Source organism: Anoplolepis gracilipes, chromosome 11 (assembly GCF_047496725.1).
Source record: "Anoplolepis gracilipes chromosome 11, ASM4749672v1, whole genome shotgun sequence".
In the NCBI taxonomy this organism is placed as follows: Eukaryota; Metazoa; Arthropoda; class Insecta; order Hymenoptera; family Formicidae; genus Anoplolepis; species Anoplolepis gracilipes.
This window is the reverse complement of record NC_132980.1, coordinates 9,648,147-9,664,764: the sequence shown is the minus strand read 5'-3', so window position 1 is coordinate 9,664,764 and position 16,618 is coordinate 9,648,147. Positions and strand designations below refer to the sequence as shown.

General features: G+C 35.8%; 1 protein-coding gene and 1 long non-coding RNA gene across 2 annotated transcripts; one reads left to right on the top strand and one right to left on the bottom strand.

The window, feature by feature from the left end:
- Window positions 1–1,014: 1,014 nt before the first annotated feature.
- Verm (LDLa and CE4_CDA_like_1 domain-containing protein vermiform) lies at window positions 1,015–10,751 on the top strand. Its single transcript, XM_072902072.1, has 6 exons — window positions 1,015–1,124; window positions 2,141–2,273; window positions 3,446–3,576; window positions 7,928–8,077; window positions 8,588–9,510; window positions 9,595–10,751. The coding sequence occupies exons 1-6, from the start codon at window positions 1,076–1,078 to the stop codon at window positions 9,826–9,828; spliced, it is 1,620 nt and encodes a 539-aa protein (XP_072758173.1). The 5' UTR covers window positions 1,015–1,075; the 3' UTR covers window positions 9,829–10,751.
- Window positions 10,752–11,983: 1,232 nt separating this feature from the next.
- On the bottom strand, window positions 11,984–14,072 carry LOC140671114 (uncharacterized). The gene is made up of 3 exons (XR_012047678.1): window positions 13,934–14,072; window positions 12,993–13,636; window positions 11,984–12,898 (listed from the first exon to the last, which is right to left on the bottom strand). It is a non-coding gene; the product is annotated as an uncharacterized lncRNA (long non-coding RNA).
- Between the last annotated feature and the right edge of the window lie 2,546 nt (window positions 14,073–16,618).

Here is a 16,618-nt window from a genome sequence, read left to right as displayed (position 1 = left end):
GTCTTTCATACTCTCATAATGCCATACATCGAATACTATTTCCCTCGATATCGCCCCTCGAAAACGGCCCAACTTGAAGGCAGTTCCCGATGAAAGTAACTCGACGGAAGAGATACTTTCTCAGGTTTACGAGCACTTCAGGTTTCATTCGCGATCGCATTTAAGACGTCGCGGGCCTCGTAACGTCTTCATGACGATCGTAAAAAAAAAAAAAAAAAAAAAAGTTTCGTTCCGTTTTCACTTCTCTTCGATGATCAAAGTCACGGCTTGGCCTTGGACATTTAAAACGATCGCGCACGCGAATAATTGTCTTCATAATGATCGATTGCGTTGTTTAAATACAGAGTTTCTAGAGTTTTTCAAACAGCTCGTTGATTCCTAGATTACCGCGATGAATCCAGTTTTCTGGACTAAAACAGCATTCCTGATGCCAGTTTGTTCGAGGAAGAAACCACGTTTCGGTCGAGTTAAAAATGGTCCTAGCGTTGGACACTGAGTGGCCGATACAAAAATAAGGGGTAAATAATGGTTTTCGAAGGAGCCAGGTAGAGAAAATAAAATCCAAGCGATTCATTCTGCATTCCATCCTGCGTCCAACTATCTAAAAACACTAAATCGTCGTTGCTTCTGTCATCAATATTCAATCCCAGAGTCTTTAAATATTTGAAAACAGACTACACTCTGTTCACTGTATCCTTTTTCGTTCAACCTAAGTAAAACCAACAACGTTAGCAAGATGCTATTACATAATTACTATTACAATCATTGTAATAAACAGTCGTCACACGTGTAGTAATTTGTATAATTTAAAAATTTTTAATTCACAGCTAAATTTCTAATCACATGGGAAAGAGAGGGAGACTTCTCCCTCTTCTGCTTGCTTCTTTTCTAAGGAATAACATACACTAGCTCCTGCTGCTTTCCTTATACTCACCTGAAAAGATGGCAGCACGAACCAGAAGGTGAAAGTCTTGCCTGATGAAGTGGGCAGGAGTGGTGGTGCACATATAGAGGGGTGGAGAGGGCGCGGCTTGTTCAGACGCTGTCTGTCCTGACGACGACGACGACGACGACGATGTCGCCGAAGTTGATATTTTTGCTAGGATCCCTGTGTCTACTTGCTGGTAAGTACAATTTCTGTAATTAATAATCGTCCATGAAAATTTATCGCGTCACGATTTCCTCGCTTTTATTAAATTTACTTATAGTCTCTTTCTCTCTCTCTGTCTCTCTCTCTCTCTCTCTCTATCTATCAATCTATCTCTTGACTATATTAAAATTTAATTTTCAAATCTTATTCAATCCACATCGAATATGTCAAAGTTGATGAAGCAAGCTTTAACGCATCGTTGAAACTGTAAAAAATTAGTTTCCAAATTGTAAGAGAACATTAATCGCAATAAGAGCGATTAATTATCGAAAAGAATATCTCGGAAATAAATTAATTTATTGTAATAAAGATGAGAGAGAAAATTCTCAAAGTCGTTAATCGCATATATTTCCGTGAAGTAGAAGAGAGAGATAGAACCTACTTTGGAGAACCACTGTCGCTTTCCCCCCCGTTGCCCTGACATTTGCAAGACTTTCTACTTCTACCAGAGTTCACCGACCCCTCCTTCGATCACCGATCGCAAACCGTGCGCTTGATGTCGTGAACCGATCGTGACATTTTCAACGATTAATCGAATTCACTTCTGCTTTGTCCCGACGCGAAATGTCACATTCGATTAAAACGTACCTTTGATTATACCGCCCGCTCCCAATTTTTACAAACGCGTACGTTACATCAATATCTATCGGAAATGTTCGCAAAAGATACTTTAAAAAACCTGAGCCTTCTAAAGACAATTAAAACAATTAAAATGTAAAATTTGAAATATTTTATAAAATTATAATTTTATACAAAGTATTAAATTTTAAATTTATAAACTTACATAATTTAATATTAAATTCTTTTATCAAAAGATAGACTCTTATTATCGAATCTTGTAACATTATACCTGCATCTTGAGTATATAATATCTAAAACAGACAGTCGTGACAAGAAAGTTAAAAGGAGTTTTGAATAAAAAACTAATTAACAACTAAATTATTCGCAGTATGAAGTCGTTAATTAATAAATTATATTTTTCTGACTCAGCGACACAGGTCAGGGCACAAGATGACGAGGGCGGCGACGGGATTGACGCAAACGCCGAGGAACTTTGTCAGGACAGGCCGGGTGACGAGTACTTTCGCTTGAGCCTTGAAGGAGACTGTCGTGATGTCGTGAGGTAAGCCCTGTCTCGGTTATTCTATTCCGTGAATGCAGGATCGGATCGAGCTACTTCAACATCCCAAACGCGCGAGATGACTTTAAATCATATTTTTTTTTCTATCATTTTACATAGAGAAAAAGTAACGAAAATTTTTTTTTCGACAACTTGGGAAACGTTCGCTCGTCTGCTTTGTATCATTGTATCAATATATGTATATTGCTTTATATAACATAATGCAATGTTTGATCGATAGTAGAGAAAAACGTACAGGTGAACGGGAAAGGTGTGAATCGGTTTCCGAATGAAAAAAAACTCGCTCACTCAGCGTTGACTCACAATTCGCCCGTACACTTCGACTTGTTCCACTAACTTTACAGGTTGCCGGCAAGTAATTAGACTTGCATTCAATGAATAAACTTTCTCCGGCTCGCGCGCCGATTTTAACCTCATGTTAATTTAATTCCGTCGTTACTTAGACGTTCTAGAAAATTTCGTTAAAATTTTGTACATGTTTCCTTCTTTACGAAATCGAAGAAGCGCGTGTCGCGTTTTCGCGATATCCTGCAGATATTTACGTAGAGAATGTAAGTCTCAAGGACATCCAGTTTTAACCGGTATAATAATTTGAGATATACGGTTGACGATAAGCCATTAATTAATAAAAATAGCATCAACATTGATTCACTTATTGATGATCCAGGATGTGACTGAATGCTTTAATTGAATCCTAGGATTTTCCAGAACTCAAGGCGATCCGGTAGACGCGAAACTGAGACCAGTTTAAAAACTTCTTTTGATATTTTTTTTTTTTTGATAATTGCCACGAAGAGCTTGTTCCTATTGCATAATAATAGCATCATCGCTATATTTTTTCATTTACATGCAACAGAAAACCGCTTAAATATATATACGAGGTCATGTCAAAAGTTAAAATTATATTAATAGAATACAATGAAGGAATGTAAACGTCGCGTTACGCTGGTATTACGTAACATGCAACAATAGTTTCACGGTTGGTTTTTAATAACTCAATGCACTTACAGACATGTTTGTTTATTTTAAACGCATTGTTTCTCTCCCCCATTGTATTCTGCGCTTGTGCTATTTCGTAAAGCGGAGCGGAATCGCGCAATCGTTGCGAACGCTTTGCGAAGAGGAGTTTTGTGCGAATGTGAGACTGATCCTAGGTGCGACAAGGCCAGCGAAATCGGCGTGACCAGGTTGGCGACGGTGCGGTGCCCGACGGGTCTCGCCTTCGACATCGAGCGGCAGACCTGCGACTGGAAGACGAACGTGAAGAACTGCGATCAGCTCGAGAGTAAGCGAACATTACGTCTTTTTCCCACGTTAGACTCACGCGAGCACCCTCTGTTTTCTGTCCCGGTACCGCCAGGTGTACAAGGTCCGGCCTGAAGCAAATCACGTGCCCCAGCGGATTGGCCTTTGACGTGGACAAACAGACCTGCGACTGGAAGGGCAAAGTCACCAACTGTGACAAGCTCGAGAGTAAGTCGGAGGGTCGGCGACGAGTACGATGGTGGATCCGTACCATCGCCGATTCCTTGACTAAGTAGACTCGCAACGTAGCACGCACCATCCGTATATATATTATCATTCAAACTAACGCATGACATCGTCTTCTCCGCGATGCGTGGCGATCCTTCGAGCGTCTCTGAAAATTTCTCGTGCAATTTATGGTTATTTTTCATTTTTCTTCAAGAATCGCGATCGCAATCCATTACAGATCTTTCAACAACTTATTCGGTTATCGATAAGCAATTCTTTCTTAATCGATATAGTCGAGATATTACGCAACCTAACCGTTGCGTAAACGAATCGTGCGGATCGAAAGAGTCAGCGAAACTTTCCAGCGACGTGCAATGTCGTCAAGCCGGAAAGCGACGAGATTCGATGCGAAATGGATCTGAAAGGGAGAGGAGAAAAGAGGACTTATAGCTTCGAGTAGCTGGATTAACGATCGAAAATACTGGGAAATCCAGATACATACTTTCGAGAGACGTTATCGATACGTCGATTCCCCGCCCGATCACTTTCGTTCCGAGGCGAGTCGATGGGACTGGTTTCGATTTTCAGCGAAAGTGCGAGCGGGATCGAGCAGCCTCTCGTCGTTTCGAACGAGAGAGGAAACAAAATGAGAACGTTTCAAAGACGCCACGGTCGCGAGAACATCGCGAGCTAACCCGGTTTCGAATCCTCGAAACCTATCATTCTATTTTTCATATGCGATATTCACGATTCATCGCGTACGACTAACTAAAGCTGCACTTTCCAATGGAGTTGGACGAAAAAGCCGGCATTATTTATTTAATCGCAATTTTAAATCGTTTAACGTTGTTCTTTTAAATTATGAAAAAAATTATAATTATTAAATAAGTTGGAATAAAGAAAAAAATTATATATATAAATATATATACTTTTTTCTTTTATATAATCTCGGATTAAAAATGTCTCTCGTGTAAAAGAGAATTTATTTCGTTTGCCACAAAAGATAATTTCTACCGATGATAATTTTTTATACAACAGATTTAAATAATTTAAGTAAAATATTATTTTTCTCATATCTCTTTGCGGTCTCTTCCAATTCCAATTTTTTAATATCGGCCTATCATTGAATCATTGTCATCCAATTGCCTACCAGTCCGCGTAAGCCCAGTACATTTCCGCGTTATGAGATTATACTCTCCCAAAAGACGATAAACGATAGCGAAATATCTCCCACGTGTGAATATATGTCAAACGTATCTCGTTTGCCAGTTTGAAGGCATTACTTTTGAACGATAGAGCTCCAAGTTGATCGCCGAGTAAACAGATCTCGCGTTAACTAATAATAAGTCATTTCGTCGCGAGGGATTATCGCGATAACCCGATATTTACGCAAACATAATCTGTAATTCGCGCTTTGATAATCTTTCTACATCAACGATAATAGCAAACTTTACACCGCTGTTTCAAAACGTAATTCCATTTAACGCATCACTGCACTCTAATTCCAATGGTCGCATCGAATAGTATTCAGCTTTGCGGACACTGGACAAATTAATTCTAGTATCAAATTGCCGTTAATTAAACGCTCAATGAATATGACAAATCGATGAAATCGCGGGAGAGATCTCAATTATATATTTCGCATCGCGTTACCGCCCGTCAATGTAAATTTCAAATGTCATGAATTCTGATTCGCACGATTCAACATTGGAACGCAATGAATTCTCTAACACATTTAGAGCTCTCCCCTTCCTATATTTCCCTCCCCCTTCACCTGCATTTGACGTTCGCTCCAGGTACGAGGTTGCACGTATTCGTTCGCCGATCTTTCTCTCTGCAGATCGGTTTCGCTTCGACGGATCTGGCCTCCTTATATGAGCTTCTCGCTACTCGGCCAGTCCTGTCCAGCCGGCTGGCTTTTACTACTGAAATCTCGAAACACGTGCGCAGTCAGCTCGATCGTTAATCTCTCGCCGCGGGAGATTCTTCTCTCTTTATAATCTCGGTAATCCACGTTTCACGACTGGATAAAAGACGACGAAAAATAGTTTCGAGACTCCTTCGCGTCCGTTTCACATTCTGTCGCAGACACTGCGATCAACGCGCAGAGCATCGCACGCTTTCTCTCGGATTAAAAGCGATTAAACTAACTATATAAAAATATGTATATATATTCATATATATTCATATATATATATACATGGGAGTCACTAATTTCTAAAAAAATAGAGCATTGATTCATACATAATATCCTGTATAAGTAGGATGCAGATTAGTATTAGTATATTTCTCATTAAAAAAATCCTTTTCTCTTTGACAAAATTTCCAGAAATGAATTGTTTTCGAGATATTTTATTTTTTAATATGCGAGTGTATTTGCCGTTTTATTTATTCTGCGAGCAAATAATTCTTTGTACAAAATTCAGGAATTTTGTTATAATTAAATTTAATATTTACGTTTATATAATATTACATTTTAATTTTATTTTTATTTTTTTCAAGTATTTTCTTACGAAAGTGTAAATATTACTTAATCATAACACACGTTTTACATGAAAAATTACTTATTTGATGAAGAATCAAAAAACAGCAAATACATTGCATATCTCAAGAAAACAAGGCATTATCACAAATTTTACCAAAGGAAAAAGATGCTTATTTCTTGACAATGAATATAAAAAATGCAATTAAATGGACCGGATTATTTTCCGCGTGGATTAATTCTTAAAGTCGCATCAATCCGCTATATAAAGCCAATTCTCCTTTCTCGTACTGCTCATGCTGCTTTACATTTTAATTTCATCTTTCACCAGTCTCGCTCTTTTCCGTTTCTTACGCACATTTTTAAAACTCATTTTTTTTACTCACTCTTTCTTTTTCTTTCTCTCTCTCTCTCTCTCTCTTTCTATTTTTCTTTCTCATATACACGAATAACGACTTGCGTGCATCGCTGCCAGTCAACGAGGCAGATAATCGCCGAGTTTAAGTTTATCTTCAAGTCACTCTCGTCGGGCGAAAGACAAATAGACTTTCTGTGATTAAAGGAAATTGCACAGAAGACGAGACGTACATATACATATTATTCTTGGTGGACAGTCAACGAAAAGCTATTACGCGTTGGCCGACCGACGAAGTGCAGACGAGTGTAAAAAAAAAAAACCGCAAAAAGAACAAAACTAAGATCAAGACTAAGAAAAAGACTAAGAACAAAAGTAAACGAAAGAGAAGACAAACGAGACGAAATGAAAGCCATTCCGATGGAGGATCATCTCGAGAAAAAGCCATCTCGAGAAGCAATGGCGTAGAAACGTAACGCGTTCGTCAAAACGCTTTCTCACCTCTTTTGCGAAAAGAATCGCGAGAGCTCGAGATTTCCTTTTGCGAATTACTTGTATATATATTCCGTCACTATATTTATTGAAAATATTCGTACAAATTTGATGTATTGTCCTGTTTCCTGAGGTAAACTACGGGAATTGGGTGGCACGAATTAATTCAGCACAATCTCCTTCCCCCCCTCGATTTAACAGTGTGTTACATGCATACTTTGCATTTATATATATATATATATAATACATACTTTTTAAATGTCCACACAACACACGTAGAGCAATACACACACACACACACATATAGTTCCTACTGCGTGTAAATAAACAGAAATGGCAGTCGGGCCTTGATTACACCTGCAGCTGAATCACGTGAATTATACAGAACACCGACACAGCTACCAATGAAAAAATCTCGCGCAGTAGCTGGGTGTAAAGTGTCTATTACGAAATCTCGATTGCCTCAATCACACCCCGGCTGTTTGCGTGAATTGTACAGAGCACCGACAACGACAAGAATCTTATACTAATATTCGATAGCTGGCCACAAAAACGTCTCGGAATTTATCTCAAAATAATTAACAACGTCGATTAAAATTAATAAAGCAATCTTTGATAAAAAAAAAAAAAAAAAAAAAAAAAGGTAGCGGTTCGATAAAGTTTGACGAGAATTTTGACAACTTGTGATTAGTTTATGTTGACGATCATCGATGCGATAAACGTTTTGTCATACCGGACGTTTTATTGGTCTTTCTGTCGATATTTGATAAATTCCTATATATGCTGTGTAGCTAATTTGCAAATGAGAGGGATCTAACGGATGATTTCTTACAGAGCCGCGAAAAGTCTTGCCCATCCTCAAAACCGACGAACCCATTTGCCCGGAGGGGAAACTGTCATGTGGTAACGGCGAGTGCATCGAGAAGGATCTCTTCTGTAACGGCACGCCCGATTGCAAGGATGAATCCGACGAGAACGCCTGCAGTAAGTGTCGCAATTACGTTCGTCTCACAATACGATCGTAGTGACACGAGTCAATTTCATTTACAATTGTCATGCAAGATTCATTGATAAAGTTTATAACGATTTTTAAAGAAAAGCAATGGGTTTATTTGAGTGCATTTAGAGGCAGATTTTTATTTATTAATGTATGAACCGATTTCTTAACCACAGCTTAAAAATTCATTTTCCTTCATTTTTTAAAAAAAGTTTACGCATCATTATTAAAACTCTCAATCAATTCAGACAATATTTTTATGTTACTTTATTAATTTGTTAATTTTGATTATCTTTTTATTAAAAAGTGCATATGCTTTCATTAGCTTTGACATGCTTTATTTGCTGTGAAAAATTGCTATAAACTTTTCACAGATATATTAATATACGGTTCACTTTAATATTGGCGATGAAAAATCACGGAGCAGTTTTTATTAAACAAAAAGATGTTAATTTGTTAAAATTAAAAACGCATTATTAAATATATGTAAATTACAGCCGTGGAGACCGATCCTAATCGCGCTCCTGATTGCGATCCCACGCAATGCGTCCTGCCCGACTGCTATTGTTCGGCCGACGGTACTCGCATCCCCGGTAACATCGATCCTCAGCAAGTGCCGCAAATGATCACGATCACGTTCAACGGCGCCGTGAATGTCGACAATATCGATCTGTACGAAGAGATCTTCAACGGACAACGTCAGAATCCGAACGGCTGTCAGATCCGTGGTACCTTCTTCGTCTCCCACAAGTACACCAATTATTCGGCCGTGCAGGATCTTCACCGACGTGGCCACGAGATCGCCGTGTTCTCGTTGACGCACAAGGAAGATCCTCAATATTGGAGCCAGGGAACGTACGACGACTGGCTGGCTGAGATGGCCGGTGCCAGGCTGATCATCGAGCGTTTCGCCAACATCACCGACGGCTCCATCATCGGTATGCGCGCCCCTTACCTCAGGGTTGGCGGCAACAAACAGTTCGAGATGATGGCCGATCAGTTCTTCGTATACGACGCATCCATCACCGCATCCTTGGGACGTGTACCCATCTGGCCGTACACTCTGTACTTCAGAATGCCTCACAAGTGTAATGGCAACGGCGGCAACTGTCCGTCGAGGTCGCATCCGGTCTGGGAGATGGTGATGAACGAGCTGGATCGCAGAGATGATCCGACCTTTGATGAGTCGCTGCCAGGTTGTCATATGGTCGACTCGTGCTCCAACATACAGACCGGCGAGCAGTTTGCCCGACTGCTCAGACATAACTTCAACAGGCATTTCAACAGCAACCGGGCGCCGCTTGGTCTACATTTTCACGCGTCCTGGCTAAAGAGCAAGAAGGAGTACAAGGACGAGCTGATCAAGTTCATCGAGGAGATGATCGCCAGGAGCGACGTGTACTTTGTCACCATGGTCCAGGTGAGAGATGGATCAATTCGCTTTTCTGCTAATGTCTTTGTGTAAAATAGATTTTTCTATATTTGATTTTTCCTTCCGCCGCAGGTGATCAAGTGGATGCAGCAGCCCACCGAGCTCTCCGCGCTCAGAGATTTCCAGGACTGGAAGGAGACTTGCGACGAGAAGGGTCTACCCTATTGCTCGCTGCCTAATGCCTGTCCCCTGACGACTAGAGAGCTGCCTGGAGAGACCCTGCGTCTCTTCACTTGCATGGAGTGCCCCAACAATTATCCGTGGTTGCTGGACCCAACCGGCGACGGCTTTTCCGCGAGGAAGTGATCCATCATCCGCGAGACGAGCGACGCCGATCGCGCGATCCGATCTTTAAGTAGATCGCTCGGAGACGATCGTCGATCGATCGTTATCACGTCAACGTGATAACGTCGGAACGTCGCACGCCGCCGATCGCCGGCGATTAGCGGGACGATTGAGAGCGTGACTCTAGGAAGAAGATGCGGAAGCAAAGAGCAGTCGCGACTACGGGCGTGACAATTCTTGAAGCGAGATCACGGAATCGTCTTGTCGCGATTAGAAAGCGTCACCTTGGTCGAAAGTAGGATCGTTGAATACGTTTGAAGTAGAGCGAGGCACAGTCTGCTCTCGAAAACGCGTCCTCGCCCAGTTTCTCCGAGTCCGCGACAGTCTCGACTATTATTATTATTTATATAAATTAGAATCGCGCTGAATAAGAAGAAGAAGAAAAGTCGCGATGCGATCGCGAGAATGCGTCGCGTATCGATTTCTTGTGCACGATGAGACTCGCGAAAGAGGAAAAAGCAGGACGTGTGTTCCTCTTTTTTTTTTTTTTTTTTTTTTTTTTTTCACACCCACGAAACGCGAGCTCGTTCATGAATGACGGCGTCGATGCCTCTCGCAGGGATCGCGACGCTCGATGACGAGGGCGAAACGATCCATGGAGACATCCCACTTGTAAATAATTATAATAACGGATTTTTCCTGTTCTTTTTTTCCTCTTTCTCTTCTCCCCCTTGCCGATTCAAGTCCTTATTGTTTTCTAGGCACGAGGACAATGGACTCTTGTGGTTAATAGAGCGAAAAATAAAAAAATAAATATATCCGTGCCACTCCTTGAATATGTACTCTTTATATGTACTCTTTAGAATTTAAGCGACGCGCGAAAATCTAAAGTAATTTTTAGTAATCTAAAAATATTTCCGAATAAAAACCGTAGAAAAAAGAAACACTTTTTATTTTTCCTCCTCTCTTTATCCCGAATTATTTATTCGCTGCATCAGCCTTTTATCAAATTATTTATTATTGAGAGTATAAGATATGAGTATAAGATGATTTATATAAAATGTCAATATTTATATTCTAATATTTAAAGTCATCTTAGATTTCAATAACATTTTATTTAATTTGTAAGCCTCAAAAGATTATTGTTAAAAACATAAAACGAGACATTCTATATATATTTCTATCGTCTGTCAATTTCATTATATTATTGTGATAAAAATGGTATAAATACAATAAAATTATTGAACTTAAACATATGAATTTAATATTTTATTTATATTTCTTTCTTATTAAACAATACCGTTAATATACATAAATTTGTTATTCACAGTTTGATTATACAAAGTTTTTTTTCGGAAAGTTATAAAATTGTCTTCAAGTAATTATCTCTTTCAAACTTTCATATTTATTATATAATTCGTTTGATATAAACCAATCAAGTAAAAGTTGATTAACTCAATGGAAAATCAATTCAATAAAATCCGTCATAATTTAATTTTCTACTTGATCCATAATAAAGAATTGATAATTCTATTTATATTAATTTAGAACAGATATTAATTAAAAAATTAAAAGAAGATTTGTTAAAACCGCTCGCGGAGTCTTTATTACATTATAATCAATTCGTGCTTATGTAGATATGAAATTTTCTTATTTGACACGTAATTACTAATTATTTAAATTTTTAGTAACTATTATATTTAAATAATATATATTAAATACATATATATTATAAAAATTATAATTTATAAGATATAGATTGCATACAGATTTTTGAATTAAAAGTTATATATAATCAAATTAATTACCATGATAAAAGGAAGTATATAATATACATATTATTATAATTTATTATAATAATACATATAAATATAAACTTTTATATAAAAATCTGTATGTATGCAAATATACATTTATATTATATATATATATATATATGTATATTATATATGTATATATATATATATATATATATATATATATATATATACATGTATATATAAGTCATATCTATAAACATCAAAACGTAAGAAATTGCATACAAATTTTTTAAATATAATTATTGTCAAAAATTAATAAAGATATTATAATCTAATTATATAAAAATTCGTTTATGTCCATAAATTACAATACATAAATGTTTTCTATTTGATAAAAAATATCCTAAATTTATAAACGTCATCTATAAAAGTAGAGGATGTGCTAGTTCTTCTTGACTACATCACACACTTTTTATTAAAAAATTATTCTTAAAACTATAAATTTAAATCCCAAAAAACAATGCATGCTACCTTTTGAGACATCTAATGAGCAATCTTCTGGTCAAGACCCGAATAGAAGATCTTGATGCGTTATTTTTCACTTATGGCCAAGTACAAAATATTGAGAAACTCTCATCACGAGATCCAAATACTCAAACTTTACTTGTGATTTATGAGACGCAAGAACAGGTACAACATGTTAACCATGTAAACCAATAAAATGACTATGACTTCGACGGCAATCCGCTGAAAGTAGAGATGTCATCGGCGGAAGGCCGACGAAGAAGCCACAGCCAGCTCGACGGCGTCGTCGCCTTTTCTGGTTTGCCGGTTCCAGTCGAGAGACTGATTTCCCATGCTACGCATCCTCATTCGATCAGACATGGTGGGCGCAATCATCGGCCGGCAGAACTCCCCATTATGTGGCAGATCAAGTATTCCGCGCCCGAGTCGATGTTCATCGCAAGAACCAGGTCGGTTCACTGAAGAAGGCTATTATCATCTATGACAATCGCAAGAATTGCACAAATGCGTACAAGAAAATTTTAGATGTCAGGTAACATGAGGCGGCGTCTATGAATAAAAGTGACATCACCCTGAAGATTCTTGCACGCACCAATCTTGTTGGTCGAATTATCAGGAATCGATAATACGATTAAAAGAATCATGCAGGATATCGATTTCAAGATAACCATCAGTATCAATCACATTAATAGTCTTAATCTTGAACGGATTATTACGGTTAAGTGAACAATAGACAATATGAACAAGGCTGAATCCATGATCTCTAGCAAACTACAGACGTCAGAGTTACGAAAATGATCTGAAAGCTTTCCAAAACAGATTCAAATTTCTTCTAAATTTTAAAACTATTTGACAACATGAAAACTACTTCCTTATCAAATATTGATAAAAATTGTTTACCTAGCTATTCACGACGAACTAAACTGTTGCTGAAGCACAAGACATATGATAGAAAGCTCCTCGGTGTTTCTCATTTCGAAATTTTGCAGCCATTTGTAAGTCGCTTTTTCACTTATCATCCAATCTTTTGGTATACATTTATTTTGTCTTTTCGCAAATTCGTAGGCAAGCCCTGCCAGTAGTTCGAAAATATATAATGGAAGGTAGAGTTTTTTAGCCTCTGCCCTTTCTTTTAAAAGTTTTAAAAGTAATTTCTCTTCATAAAATGTGAAACCTATTATTATACTAGCTTCTGTATCATCTGGATGTGGTACATTTATATGTTTACAATATTTTAGTTCTATATCACGATCATCTTGATAAATTCCATACTGTTTTGCAGTTTTCATAGTATCTTTTATCTCATTTAAATAAAGATTTAATGCTTTTTTCAATTTTAATTTTTTATTAATATAATTTCTCTTGTGGCGTAAAATTAATACTTTAAGTAGTAATAGATCAGGCATAACTCCATATTTGTTTGCAACCGTATGAATATTTCCCCTTTCATCTAAAAATCTATTTCCTGCTACCTCGAGTTTATCTTTTACTTTGATATATTTTTTAATCGCTTGTCTGAACCTCTCTGCCATTATTCTTTGTACCTGAAAAAAAAGTTAATACAGAAATAAAAGCATAGTTATGAATAAACATGTAAAATTGTAATATTATAATTGTAACGTCATAAAATAAAACTTATATGATCACGGTTTTTGTCTTACAGTTTTTCAATCTCTTATCTGAACAATTGCATTTATACAATAGAAAGTAGATAATAGACGTTTAAAAAAAAGACGTATAAAACATATATAATAACATAAAGACAAAAATTTCAAAATATTTTAATATTCTTGAAATAACTTTTAAAAGATTAAAAGAGATAGATTAGGACAATAAAATACCTGCAGAATAAATAAAATAAAATAAAATAAATGGCAAATATATCTAGACAATTTTTAACTAATATATTGTACAGATCGTGTACTTTATCGGATTATATAAAACCAACAACTGAGGCAATGTCACAAAATGGTCGAATTTAAGTCAGTATTATGTTATGTATAAAAATAAATAAAATATTAACTCAAGGACTCTCAACAATACATGTACTTCAAGAACAACAAACAATATTTTGTACCTCAACAGACGTATTTAATTCTTCGTCTTTTCTAACATTGAATTCGTAATTTATTAGTAATTTATATATGCAGTAGCGTAATGTTAAAGCTTTTGAGCAATTTTTTAGATCGCACATATATCGATAAACGCATATTTACAACTATTATACATAATTTTATAAATGTTTTGATAGAGAAAAAAAATCATCAATATTAATTAAAATACATGCAATAAAAGCATGTTACATTATCGCGGAAAAAAATTCCAATATCAAGATAAAGATTGTAAATATTCGCGATAGTCACTTTGAGATGTTTTATTACGTAGCAAAAATAATTGCGGATTTAATTTTCTAATTTGATGCATATGATATTAAACTGTTGCATGAGAAACGTTTAGTTTTTTTATAAACTCTCGATATTTTTTTGTGTGAATCGGCTTCACTAATGGCCATCAATTCGTTAATCGCAAAAAATATTTGTATTTATTTTCAAGGCTCTCATCTCTATTATGAAATTTTTTAAACCAATAATTAACTACATTGTATAGTTCCCTGGTCAAATGCTTAGTGGATATTGCAAAAAGTTTCTATTATTTTACCATTGTGAACTCATGCAATAAAATTGCTCAAATTTTTGTTTTTTCCTTTTTAATTAGCTTAAAATAAAGAAAAATAAACAGTTAAAACAAAACTATTAGCATAAATCAGTAGAGTAAATTTCATGCTTTAAAAGTATATAGTATATATATATATATATATATATATATATATATATATATATTACATGTAAACATATAGTTAAATAAAAGTTTATTCCAAACTAAACATCAATAAAGTTTAAAATATAATAATAAATCTGTAATTATTTTTGCAGTAACTTAATTTTTTATCTATAACTAGTAATTATAGAAATTCAGTAATACGTGTTTTCAAAGTTATTAAAAGACAAGCTTTTTATAAATAACAAATAAATTTCATGAAATTTTACAGTGCAATATTTTAAAAATTTAAATATTCTTGTAAAAAATTGTAAAAGAATCTCTTTAAAAGAATTTAGAGAAACAGAAAATTAAAGTAATTGATTAAGTTCAGATATTTCTCTTTTTCTTTACTTTTTTTGTTTATTGTTACATTATCAGTAACAATATGAGCAGCTGCATTCTGAGATGATTTTGAATCAGTAACTATTTTATAATTTTCTTTCAGAAAGATTTTTTGTTTTTTGATTAATAATGCTGTCTAAAGCCCGCTATTCACGACCCGATTTGTAGGTAATTAGGTAGGGATAATCGGGTGCTGCTCTCCACACGATCCAATCTGTGATTGATTGCTGCATTGCAAATACGTATAAAAAATGGCTCCGTCAATTTCTAAATTAAAGAAAATCGGAATTGCATTGAGTTTACTGCAACAAAACGAAATGTTGATGCAGAAACGAAAAAGAAAATATTAGGTTAAAAAGTTATTATTATGGCGAAAAAAATTTAGTCATATTAATATTCTTAAAAAATTAGATTCAGTTGATTTTAAAAACTTTCTACGGATGGATTATGACACTTTTAATGAATTACTGTATATGATCGCGCCTTTAATAAAAAACAAGACATTATAATGAGGAAAAGTGTGAGTGAACAAGGAAGATTAATTGTGACGTTAAGATTTTTAGCCATCGGTGCAAGTTACGAAACTTTGACATTCAGTACAATCATATCACCACAACTTTTATCCAAAATTATTCCTGAGACATGTTGGGCTATTTACAAGAGTTTGAAAAAATACATAAAGGTAAGTAATCACAACAATTTTTTATATATTTAATATTATTTATTGCTTCTTTATAATTTTAATAAAATTTTTAATATAATTTTAAATAAAAATTAAACTTAAAAATTGAAGTTGTGTGAGATGTCATATTAATGGAGGATGAGATGATATAAGGTAAAGAGAGAGCAGAGTCGGTGGTGTATGAGTGTGAAGGTGTACAAGTAGATCGATGGTATTTTTCTGATGGCAATAGAGTTATATGATTTGAAAATGTTTGTTGAGGCATAAGTGAAAATGTTTGGGGTGCAGGAGAAGGAGATGGCATGGGACTTGAAAATGTTTGTCGGAGTGCAAGAAAAGGAGATGGCATGGGACTTGAAAATGTTTGTCGGGGTGCAAGAAAAGGAGATGGCATGGGACTTGAAAATGTTTGTCGGGGTGCAGGAAAAGGAGATGGCATGGGACTTGAAAATGTTTGTCGGGGTGCAGGAAAAGGAGATGGCATGAACCTGGAAAATGAATTTTGGAAGGCAGAAGAAGGAGATGATATGATGTGTTGAGATACAGATGTAAAATGAGGTGGCGGTGAGGAAATGAAGATAAAGGACTCTTTCGTTAATTTGCCAATTTTGGCATAAGAAAGTACATCTAAGATTAATTGTTGTGCAATGATTTGTTGTGTTTTTTCAAGATTTTTCATTTG

What these genes read in the sequence shown, in the direction of transcription:
- Verm (XM_072902072.1), top strand. Translation starts at nt 1,076, where the DNA reads ATGTCGCCGAAGTTGATATTTTTGCTAGGATCCCTGTGTCTACTTGCT. An exon ending in ATCCGACGAGAACGCCTGCA is followed by an intron (nt 8,078 to 8,587) that starts GTAAGTGTCGCA and finishes TGTAAATTACAG; the next exon opens with CCGTGGAGACCGATCCTAAT. An exon ending in ACTTTGTCACCATGGTCCAG is followed by an intron (nt 9,511 to 9,594) that starts GTGAGAGATGGA and finishes CTTCCGCCGCAG; the next exon opens with GTGATCAAGTGGATGCAGCA.